Source organism: Thunnus albacares, chromosome 9, assembly GCF_914725855.1.
Source record: "Thunnus albacares chromosome 9, fThuAlb1.1, whole genome shotgun sequence".
In the NCBI taxonomy this organism is placed as follows: Eukaryota; Metazoa; Chordata; class Actinopteri; order Scombriformes; family Scombridae; genus Thunnus; species Thunnus albacares.
In genome coordinates this window covers 33,884,890-33,897,062 of record NC_058114.1, presented here as the reverse complement: position 1 = coordinate 33,897,062, position 12,173 = coordinate 33,884,890, and the positions used below count along the sequence as shown (strand labels likewise).

The 12,173-nt window shown below is 38.5% G+C and overlaps 1 protein-coding gene across 12 annotated transcripts in view; it reads right to left on the bottom strand.

Annotated features, from left to right (window-relative positions):
• Positions 1 to 12,173, bottom strand: part of ptprfa (protein tyrosine phosphatase receptor type Fa) — a 378,163-nt gene that overhangs the window by 77,505 nt on the left and 288,485 nt on the right. For 6 of the 12 annotated variants that reach the window (XM_044360537.1, XM_044360536.1, XM_044360540.1 and 3 more), the window contains 5 exons: positions 10,435 to 10,552; positions 8,674 to 9,255; positions 7,239 to 7,348; positions 5,075 to 5,331; positions 2,664 to 2,745 (listed from right to left, as the gene is read on the bottom strand). In XM_044360537.1, the coding sequence (XP_044216472.1) occupies positions 2,664 to 2,745; positions 5,075 to 5,331; positions 7,239 to 7,348; positions 8,674 to 9,255; positions 10,435 to 10,552 (1,149 nt within the window). The remainder of the gene's footprint in view (positions 1 to 2,663; positions 2,746 to 5,074; positions 5,332 to 7,238; positions 7,349 to 8,673; positions 9,256 to 10,434; positions 10,553 to 12,173) is intronic. The other 6 variants (XM_044360539.1, XM_044360542.1, XM_044360544.1 and 3 more) reach the window with 1 other exon arrangement.

Genomic DNA, 12,173 nt, shown 5'->3' with positions numbered 1-12,173 from the left:
AGATATCAGGAATATAATCCAAGTATGTTTTTATTAATTAAGAAACATTTCCAAGATTAGACACATGCTTAATTTTAATGTCACAGAAAAAGTTATACATACTTTTATAACATCATGCCTATACTACTGTAAATTTCTTTTTACCTGTTTAAACTCCCACTCAGTCTCACAATTGCGATTTATCCAGACCTCAGCAGCCAAATTATTAACTAAATCTAGAAGGTCCTGTCATATCACTCCAATTTTAGCATCACTGCACTTGTTTATTATTTTCAGAATACATTTAACCCCTTACAGCCCAGCCATGCCTCTAAGATCTGCTGATCAAAAACTTTTAGCTGTTCCACTGACCAGGCTGAAAACCCAGGGTGATGGGTATTTTTGGTTACAGCCCTTCAGTGTTGGAATAGCCTCCCCCTCAGTGTGAGATCGGCAGACTCCACTGCAGCTTTGAAGTGCCTCCTCAAAACTGACTTTTACAAGATGACCTACACTTAACAATGTTTTCTTTTTTCATGATTGTATCAAATTTATATTTCCTCTTTATATTATTATTTTTTGGTGCATGGTGTTTTATTTAATTTAATTTTTAATTTGCTTGTATTTGATGTTTAGTATTTCTATATGAACTTTCATATATTTTGCACTTTTATCTGTTTTATATTAAGGTTTTCTCTTTTACTGGCATTCTATCTCCCTTATGTGAGCTTATGTCTTTTATTTGTTACTTATTTATATATAAACTTCTTTCTTTTGCTTTGCGCTTGCACTTTTATCTGTTTTATGTATGGGCTAAACTATGGCTGATGGATTCTTACTGACACCTGGTAATCAAGCACAATTGCAGGAAAAGTGAATGATAGCCCTTATTTAGAGCAGCTGCCAGTACATAGTGAAACTTAATGATATTGGTGATACCTTGAATTCCTTAGCGGTTCTGTTTTACATTTCAGTGGCAGGCATGATTTAGCACCTAGGCCATGTTCAGACCAAATGAAGCAGAGGTGTGTGGGGTTGTGGGTGTGTTTATTTGTGCTCTAGAATGTAACTGCTGTGACACAATCAGAAAATAACGTTTTATTGATCAGATTCAACCGGCTTTCTCGCTAACAGCGCACCCTCTCTTCATTCACTCTCTAACTTGCTCGACCACAGCTGCTCTCTCTCTCTCTCTTTTTTCTCTCGTCTTTTTAAAAATGAGTCAGGAAGCCAACAGCAAAGTCTAACTTTACTTTTAACGTTATCAAGCGAAAAGAAATGTTCTCCCCTCGTCCTATTAACGTCTTTGTACTCCCTCATGGCAGAGTTTACAGCTCTGATCAGTCTGATCTCTGGCTGTGATTGGCCAACCGCAGCCTTCAGCCACAGTGACGTCGGGTTGCGTTTCTCCAAAAGTTGACTCTGGCTCAACTTTCCGGCCACAGTCCAGTACGGCGCCACAGCGGCCAAACAGCCGAACTGCACTACCCCCATTCACCCCCATTTTTCGCCACACCACCTGATTTGGTCTGAATATGGCCTTAATCTTCCACCCCTGCAGAGCGAAGACGAACATAATCCAAAAAGGTGGTTTAAAACTGTTGTGATGCAAACTGATTACTGAAACTAGAATAAACTTGTGTGAGGGGGTTAAGAGTTGTTTTAGAAACGTAGGTCAGTCACTGAATGATCAGTGAATAAGATTGCTTCAAGTGAATGCAAAGGTGTGTCCAAACTTTTGACCGGTACTCCATGTGAAACATTATATATGTATTTTTTGCATGTCGATAATAAAGTTACAAATACTCTGACCTCATTTTGAAGATCTTGAAAGATCTCGAAATTAATGACATAGGCCATAAATGGCGAGATCTCGACTATTGTTGAATGTCCTGAAATTTGATATGTATATTCACTGTCCAAAGGGAATGATTCATGATTGTCTTGGTGATCCCATGACCTTTTTGTGTACGGCATGGGGTCACATAATTTCTCCTTAATGATCATGTTTTTACATGACTTCATATCTCAAAAACAAATAATTTGATTGTCATGAAATTTCTTCTATAAATTCATGGTCTCCAAAGGATAAATCTTAATATTTGATGATTCCCTGACCTAGCCAGTGTTTGACATACTTTTCTCTTTGTACTCACAACTTATTATACTATATAAATAAAAAAATAAACAGCCAAAGAATGCTAAAACAAGTAGCATTCTGTTTTTCTGTAATCTTTGACTTTTAGATTTTTATATTACTTCTCTTCTTCATCAGTTTTACTTGTACAATCCTCTTAACTGCACAAAATTGTTGTAAATCACTTGTATTAAACTGATAAATGCCACCTGTTGATGAATAGGTGTGTGTTCATGAGGTTTATTCATTATTTATTTATTTATCATTATCAAATGTCACCCAAAAGTAGAAAGAACTTTACATTATGAGAAAAGAGAAAATTCTTAGTATTGTTTGTACAAGTTGTTCTTGAATGAGTTCTCAGTGTGTTCTGGTGAGACACACTGAATGTAAACAGTGTGTTTGTTTAGAAGAAAACTTCACAGAGTACCTTTAACTATAACCATTACAACCAACAGGAATGCCCCTCAAAATGCCCCTCCAAAGTGACTGTGTGCACAGACATTTGTCTCCTTGACATGATAAATACAAGTACACATCCACCCACCTCATGTATGTCCATGTCTTCAGGGTTCTCCCATCTCCTCAAAGAAGCTGGGGTGACAGGGACAACCACTATGTAGTACCACCTGTATCAAATACAGAAACATGACTGCATTACACACCCATATACTGTGTATACATACACATCAAACCCACAGAGCTTTACCTTGAATTAAATTCTGGTTCAATTCAGTCATCCACTGTTGGTGTGTGGACGGAGCATGTCAAAGGCCTTTTCTTAATATTTGTTCCAAACTTTTTACATTCACATCCCCTCTTCTCCTCTCCTAAACAGCAATGGGATAAGACTGATATGTGCCCAGATTTAATTCACTGTGTAATGACAAAGTCTGTGCTGGGCATTCATATACACATCATATTTTTTTTCTTTTTTTTCCATCAGCCCAACTTCTCTTATTATGGCTTCTTACTTGTGGGCGATTTCTTTAGAGAAACAAACACTTGAAACACAATTAAGTCCAAGTAATTCACAGTGCCTGTCCTTCTTGATCGAGCTGGGTAATAATAAAAAATAACCTTCTAATGAATTGCAGCCTTTGCAGTGGGATTCTCTTTGCTGATTAATGTGGTTTTAAAGCTCAACTCTTAAATAAATTGCATTCTGTTATCAGGAGAGAGCACTGGAGCTGCACTGTGCTTATTGTTAATATGGTCATGTGCTTATAGGGTGTAATCATGGTGTTGTTGGTTGGACTGAAGGTTTTGTTTGTTCTTAAAAACTATTCTGACCTGTAAGGACTTGGCTGCAGTGCATAACTGGCTGGTTAAGAACTGGCCAGAACAGGACAAGAAGTACATAAACCAGGCTTGTATTGGCTGTTGAAATTACCCCCTGCAGACTAGCTTGTGTCTGTGCTATTGATTTAACACAAAAACAATCATCTATGTGCATCTTTGTGTATCCTCACTTGACTCAGCCTCATGGGACTGCTGAGAGGGGAGACTTTTTGAGGTCCTCAAACTGCTCATACACTGAATAATATGAGAATAGCATGGTACACACAATATAGCAGCTGACATTTTCAGCTCAGCTCTCTCCTCTGTTTAAGGTGACAACCCAGACAGTGGAGATGTGAGGAGATTCTGAATATTATGTTGTTGCATGGATGGACAGATCAACCCAATGTAAACAATACTTTGATATTAGAACAGTATTCTTATTAGTACCTCAGTTACAAACAAATGTCACAAATGAGACATTATCTGGAAAACTTTGGCACAATATAGTTATTGAATGCAACTAACTTAACTGTACTTAAAAGCTCTACTAATCAATATTTTTAGCAACACCAGCTGAGGATGGCAGTATGTCAGTTGGTCAGTCCACCACTTTGGGGTTGTTGTGGTCCAACAACTATTACATGGATTGCCATGAAACTGTACACAGACATCCATGTTCCCTAATGATTGATGACCTGACTTCCCCTCTAGCTCCACCACAAGGTTAGTTTTTAGTGAATTGAATGGTTTGCCATAAAATTTGGTACATTCACAACCCCCATAGAATGAATTGTAATCTCTTTGGTGATCCCTTAACTTTCTATTCAGCACCATAATAATGCAAGTATTCTGGTTTATGACCAAATACTTGCAAAACTAATGACATTCTAATCAGCTGCAGCTGTATTTATTGCTTATCAACAAATGTTAATCTGCTAACACGCTAAGATGATGAACATGGTTAACATCCTACCAGCTAAACATCAGCATGTTAGCATTGTCATTGTGACACCGCTGTAGTACTGCCTCACAGAGCCACTAGCATGGCTGTTGACTCTTAGTCTTGTTATATTAACAATGGATCAAATGATGTGTGCTGTTGAAGCTGTTGCTCAGTGAAGTATCATCTGACTCTGCAGTTCCTCTCAGCTCTACAGAGTGTTTTAGCTTCCTTCAAGTCATTGTTGAATTTTTCATCTTGAACTTTGGTCTAATATTTTGAATACTTAACACTTTGATTTTCTATCTGCATCTGTGAACCCTTAAAATATATAAAGACACTCTTAACATCAAGTATTTGAAATTGCACCACTTGATATTAAATTTCAATATATTCAATATTCTGTGGGGATTCTAACCACATACATTAACATAGATGGTTTTCAAAGTAAAATATTTCAATAGATTAAGAACTGCTTAAGTAGTTTTTAAATGTCAGCATTAAGGTCAACATTAAGAATTCAGCTGAATACTTATGTATTCACATGCTTCTAATTATTACAGCTACTGTTTGCTTACATACAAAGTTAGCCTCAACTACTGAGAAGAACCGTACAACCAAACTGAAAGGGAGGACAGAAGACAAAGAGGTTCTTTCAGAGCCATTTACTAAAATCATGAATTGATCATATTTTTACAGCATGGTGGCCCCTTAGTCAATCAGACAGCACAGACCTGACGGGGGCTCCAGCAGGGACCCTGGGCAGACTGATGGTCACTTTACCACCCTCCTCCACATCATGTTGGTGTTGGGCAGGTTTCATCTTCAGCAGGTCTGGAGCGGTTCGGATGGAAACCTGCTGCTGAAGTCCTCCGGCACTGTTCCCCCGGCTCATCAGTACAAAAGAGTAATCAGTATCCGGCTGCAGCTGTGTGATCAGCTTTCTCTTCAGGTTGCCTTGAACCTCCACACTCTGCTGGTTGTACAGGATCTGAAGCCAGGAAGCAGTTTCTTACTGGTAAGCACTCAAAGAGTTTGATTGATTACATAATCTGTTCTACAATTCCTCTTTACAAATTACATTTAGGTAACCTTTACACCGTGAAGAAACCAAAAACCCTGGAAAACGTAATGATTCCTGTGAATCCTTTAACTGTTTTTTGTCTGTTTAAATAGTCTCTCACTTTAAAGGAATAGTTCAACATTTTGGGAACATGCTTATTTGCTTTCTTGTTGAGAGTTAGATGTTCAGGTTGATACCACTCTCATATCTGCAAACTAGACTGGTTCTGTGTAAAGGGAAAATATGCACCTACAAACACATCTAAAGCTCATGAATTATTATGTTATATCTTGTTCATTTATCCATACATAAATGCCTGACTAAATGAAATTATGATGTTAAGGTGAGTTCTGTGCTGGAATTATTTCTTGACAAACAACAGTTTACCTATACAACCAGTACTTCTATGCAGCATTTCTGGCTATACTGTTGGTTGCCAGTAAGCACAGGTTTTCATTGGTCTCTGTAGAGGTACAATGGTATCAAACCTGGCAACCACACTGTGATTATTACAATTTCATATTCTACTGTATCAAAGAACCATAGTTACTGACTAGTAAATGACATTTACATTGGTTATATAGATCAGGAGACCACTTTCACAACAGTTCACTCATCAGCAGATGAATGTAATAGTAGCTAACAATAACAACAATAATATAATAACAGCTTTTGAATTCTAAAAATGATAAAAACACGTTTATGCCAGAAAATTCTGTGGTTGCTTAGTTTTGCTGTCATACCACAATGTATTATTATTATAATTATTACATAATCTTCTGTATTCTATGTATTTTTTGCATTATATATCATTTTGCGTACATTATACAAATGTTATGTTATTTGCAGCTCAACTTTTCTCACTGTCCTCTCCTTTATTTGATATTGGAGACAGTTAACGAGTTGGGAGAAGGGTATGAGGGCATGTCCTGATTTTGCCAAGTGGTTGTTGTCCTGAGACCAACATTTTGTATGATAGTCCTAGGACAACTGCCTGAGCCAATCAATGTTTGTGATGTCATCACAGAGAGCCCTGCTGCCAATGCCTTGGCAAAATCAGGACGTGTGGGTATGACATACAACAAACAGTGAATGTTGTGGTTTGTCTCCTGTGTTATGTGCTTTTGATTTTGGAAAACCCTAAATAATCAATTGTTTTGTGCTACAAGGTGCTGTAAAAATAAAAGTATGATTTATTGGTACACCATTATTTAGTTGCTGATCCATGGTCATAAACTTTTGTTTTTGCACTTTAGCTCATTATCAGAGCTGCACAGTGGCAAAGGCTGAGTGGCAGACAGACCTTTAACAAATAGCCAGCCACAAAGTACAGTTATAGGCAGAATTTCACATGGTGAGAATTGATTTTCTGGATGATTCATGGAACAGCTGTTCCTTTAAGGACGCCACAAGAACAAAAAAGTTTTCTAAAGTTTTTAAAGTGTGTATTTTGTGTTTGTGTCTTAACATATCTAGTATAAATGTAAAAAAAAAGTATTTTATTTCTATTTTAAGTGTTACATTATAGTCTTAATGACATAATTTTGTGTTTGCGTATACAGCTTCTCCATTGCAATAATTCTATATCCATCATAAAACTACAACCCATGGATGTCTTTTTCTTCACTCACCAGTAATCATAAGTCAGTCTAATAGAGGTCCATTAAAGTCTATAGTCATGTGAGATGGGACCTGCATAAGGGAAATATCAGAGTTTTGCTTCCCTGATCGATACCATCTACTCTATATTCACAGACATTGATTATTTGATTCTAGATTATCACAGTAACATCTGAATTCAGCTGCTGTCTGGTGGAAGTGTGGGTTAAACTTACCTTGAGAGGCACTTGGGATTTGTAGGTTTCTGGCACGTCCCAGGTCAGCAGGACAGAGGTTTTCATCACAGCCCTCACACCAAAGTTCTTGGTGAACACTGAGGGAAGGTCTGGATGATTATTAGGTGGTTAATTTAATTGCGGATATGACTGAGATGATTCAAAGTTGAAAGAAAATGAATCAAAAGGAGAGAACATGTAGAGTGTGCACTAGTATTTATCAAAATGAGAGCATCAAGTCTGTATTATTAGACTCAATATCAGTCTCTGTGTAGTGATTTTATTATTTTCTGTGATAATTTGTTGACCAATTCCAATGACTAACAGATGCACTAATCAGTATTTTCATATTAACACTGGATCAAATGACTATGTGTAATGTGAAAGGAGTCACTCATAGTGATGAAACCAACAGAGAACTATCAACCACTCTGCAGCTTCCTCAGCTCCACAAAGTATCTTAGTGTCTTTCAGCTCATTGTTTTGGTTTTAAAGCCTAAAACAAATTTTTTTTGTTTCAGTCACATGACTGACATTTTCATGTTGATATACTGTATCATTTTTCATTCTATGGTTCTCTTAGAAACTTGCTTTAATTGTCAAGCATACTTCAGACTCATCTGGTGTCTGATGCCACATACCACTATCATGGATGGATGTGTCAGTAGTTATATGTTTTATTTTCATAGGGGGTAATTGCTACAAATGCTACATTTGAGTGCACTTTACTGCAGAGCTTGTGTGAGATCAAAGTAACATGATAGGAGAAACTGACTAAGGATGCCATAGAATGGCATGGAGTAACATAGGAAAACTGTAGTGGTAATTGTGGTAGATGTCTGATTTTGAACTGTTGAAGATTGATTTTGAGTTCTGTTTGATCAAGTTGGTCATGTTAGGAAACACTTCTCCTGTTTCTAAAATTGTCTTTGGTGTCTGAATCATTTGCCCAAGAAAGTAAGAGTGCTGAAACATTCCAAGTTCGTAATAAAACCATCCAATTAATTTAAAATGAACAAAAATAGAAATCAGTTGGGTTAGGGTTAATATATAATAATATAATATATAACATGTAAATTTGGAGTGTCATTTTTTCATGCATGAAATGTTGGGTATACTGGGATTACACAGGACCAATATCAATCCAATAATAAATGCAAGCTCACATAATTAAAGAGGAGAAGACTGGAGATATAATTGTAGTTACATTGCTAAAATAAAATCTGTGGAAATATAGAATTTAAACACTGGTTTTGCAAACTATGGACATATACTGAATGAAGATGCAACCTGCTGCTGGATGACACGTAAAATATGTTTAGGTTTGCAACAGAAAGACAAAACGTCCAAATCATGGAGTAATATACAGTGCTAATGTCACAGTTAGCTGCCCACAAGCCCAATACAATGCTGATAGATAGCCTGTGGTCCTCACCTGGCATGGCGGTGGACATGGTCCTGCTCTGGATGCTGGGGCTGATGGGTCCTCCCCCCTTGCTGGTGAAAGCTTGAACTCTGATGTCATAGGTGGTGTCAGGCTGCAAACCCTGGACAGTCATTTGTGTTTCTGTGGTAATGTTGGTGATGTTGTGCTGGCTGTTTATATCTCGATACACCACCACATACTTGACAATTTTCCCATTCCTTTCAGGCAGAGGAGGTGGGTCCCAAGCCAGTTTGGTGGAGGTGGCGGTCAGGCCTACCACACTCAGATTCTGCGGGTAACTGGTAGGGATGTCTTCAGGGGTGCTGATCTCCTTCACATATTCTTCCCCATTGCCAGCTCGGTTTTTGGCACAAAGTTTGAAGATGTAGGTGGCTCCCTTGTGGAGGCCAGTGACTGTGAAATGATCATCTGTCTTTCTAAAGTCTTTGATGGTAAAAGCTTCCTCCTCTGCTCTCTTGTACTGTAGCTGGTATCCTACATGCTCCCCCACCATCTCTTTAGGGGGCTGCCACTGGATCAGGGCAGTGTTCCCTATCGTGGTGCTGATCATCATAGTGGGCTTGCCAGGCACTGAAAGACCAGAAACATTCTTTACTACTCCCAGGTCTTAAAAGACTTGATTTCTGGAAAAACCCCACTGCTAAATTCATGAAACACGGAAAAACCCAAACACATTGAATTCCTTTTTAAGGTTCTATGCAACTGCTGTCTGGGTCAGCTTTCATAAGAGGTTTTTAGGCCCTCTTTCAAACTCAGAGATCCAGTATATTTAGGCTGATTTTCTTATTATAACATTATCTCTATTTGGGTGTGAGCAAATGCAAACCATATGAAACCAAATGAAAACTGCGAACACAATTAGGAGTGGTATGGTGGGTTGAAGTTGAAGCAGGAAGTCAGTCTGTAAACTGTAATGGATGGCTACGATAGACAGTATGGGTTGTAGTTATAACGCTTGCTTTTGTTTTCTTCTCGAAACCAATTTAAGTTGTCGTTTTGTTCACAACTCGTTTGATCGTTTGGCTTGGACCTATTCTTAGCGATGTTATAGCATTCTGAGATGTCAGCAAAAAAGATAGAAGTTGTAATAAACCATAGTTTTCCTTTAACCATGACCATGATAGCTCCTCAACGTTAACAAATTTTGGGGAAGGGTAACCTAACCTAACCAAATTTTAAATGCATTGATGACAGATCAGAAAATGGTCACACATATCAACTATCATTAAAAGGGTCTGTCAAACAATGTTGTCCTGTCAAATGGGGTATCACATCAGAAAATGCTATTATGGGTAATTTTTAAAGGCAGTGAGAAAAGGAATTTTGATGGTGACAGCAATATCTGGATAAAGTCTGCTAACATTAGCCACTATAAGCTACTGTCATACCAGACCAAGAAAGGCTGTACCAGCAAAACCCCAAGTGTGCCAAATTTGCAAATAAATGAATGCTTTCATTTTTAAACAGTGACTGTGTAAGATGCCGACCATGAACTGCAGCATCCCCAGTTCAAATCCTGCCTAGACCTTTGTTGTGTCTTTCTCTCCTTTGTTTCCAGGCATCCATAGATGTCAGTGTCTATAGATTTGTCTCTGCTGTTCACAGAATGTGTGATTTTGGCATTGTCAAAGAAGGTGACAGTTGTCAATTGTTAACAATTAGTTAAGGGAAATTTGTAAATCATGTACATTTTAAAATGTAGGTATAGGTAAAGTCAGTGCAACACATAAATCTATACACCTCACACACCTGCTCCTGTGGTGGTGACCACCTTGGCCTTGCTGCGAGCTCCATCGCCCTTGGTGGTATACGCTGCCACAGTCACAGAGTAGCTGGTCTCTGGGAGCAGACCTGTAATGATGGCCTCCTGCGTGGTAGAGGGGCAGAAAAGGAGAAGGGAAGGAGGGGAAGAGAGAGATAAAAAAGACAAAGGAGACAGAGGGGAAGATGAACCCAAAGACAAGAGAGGAAAGGGCAACAACATTCAGGTTCAAACACCAGCCTCAGCTGAATTGGCATGCTGTCAGACAGTTTACTGTACCAGGCACATTAGACAAGTCAGGTACACATGCATCAGCTTCACATTTTCGACACTCCAATTGCATTTAAATTGCTCTTTTGAGGAAAAAGTCAAGTAAGGGTCATGAATGTAAACCTGATGTGCATTCAGATGAAAACCTTGATGGAGTTCATAGTTCCTCACTATACTGCAAGATGGTGTGTAAGCTCACTGGAATATTGACAATTAACACAAACAGAAAAGATTGCACTTCAGGTTATCAGCTCCTGGGAGCAGATAAGGAACAGATGTGCTTTATGAATCCTCCTGACCTGTTACTGGCTACAAAGATACTATTTATAGAATAATGTACTCAGTGCCTACAGTTAAAATTCTCAATTTTCTGTGAGTAAAGCAAGAAATTCTAGAAAATAATATTCAAGTTATAATAAACCAGAAATTCTTTAGATCAGTTGATGGTACAAGTGTGCCTGATGAACTGGTCATTTAATGCTAATTATCCACATAATACACATACACGTTAGTGTATGAAGACATACTGAACATAAAATAACAGCAAAATCAGACAGTTATGAGAGACATAGCAAACTTCATATTTCCCCTCAGGAATATTTCTGCCCACACAGAGAGTGAGAATACGTGTTCATACATGCTCCTCCACTGTTCAAAAAGCCTTGATAATACAGAAACACGTACAGTGTGTCAGCTGCTGGGAGTCCATTAGGGGGAAAAGGCCCTTCTGCTCTGAAATAGCAGAGGATTCCTTTCTAGTGCTGCAAATGAGTGATGAGTGGAGAGGAACAGCAGAGATGAAGCAGCCTGTGATGAAAGAAAAATGGAAGCAGGAAGGTGGTGGAGGTGTGTGTGTGTGTGTGTGTGTGTGTGTGTGTGTGCACGTGTGGTGGTGGTGGTGGTGGTGGGGGGGGGGGTTTGATAGTTCCAGCAGAGAGCCCAGCAGGTTTTATTTACCCATCAACCTGCTGCCTCCCCCTACAGCCCAGGGCTTGCTGCGCCACGGAGATGACTACATGACTTTCAAACAGATCACTGTACTGTTCACACAACTACACAACTTTCTGTCTTGTAATCAGGAGTCTTGAAGTCATTGTGGTTTGCACACTACATGACTAATCAGCAACAGTTGGAATCCATGATGAGTCTGTCTGGTCTCAGAACTACGTTTTGTCATGAAAACACATGTGAGATGCGACATAGGAAATAACTCAATACCATGCACGTAAATAAATATTTTTTGCAATGAAAACATAGCTGCCGGCTCATATTGTGGTTCAGCAAGGATGACAAGGTTACAAATACTGAAAAGCTTGTGTGTATGCCAATGTATTCTGATAGAAACATATATTATTATGCCCACCCATCTATCTACCAAAGGAAGGAATCTCTGTCTGTATGTCTGTGTGTATGTCCTTTGCATATCTCTTGAAACATTTATTTGATCGCCTCCACA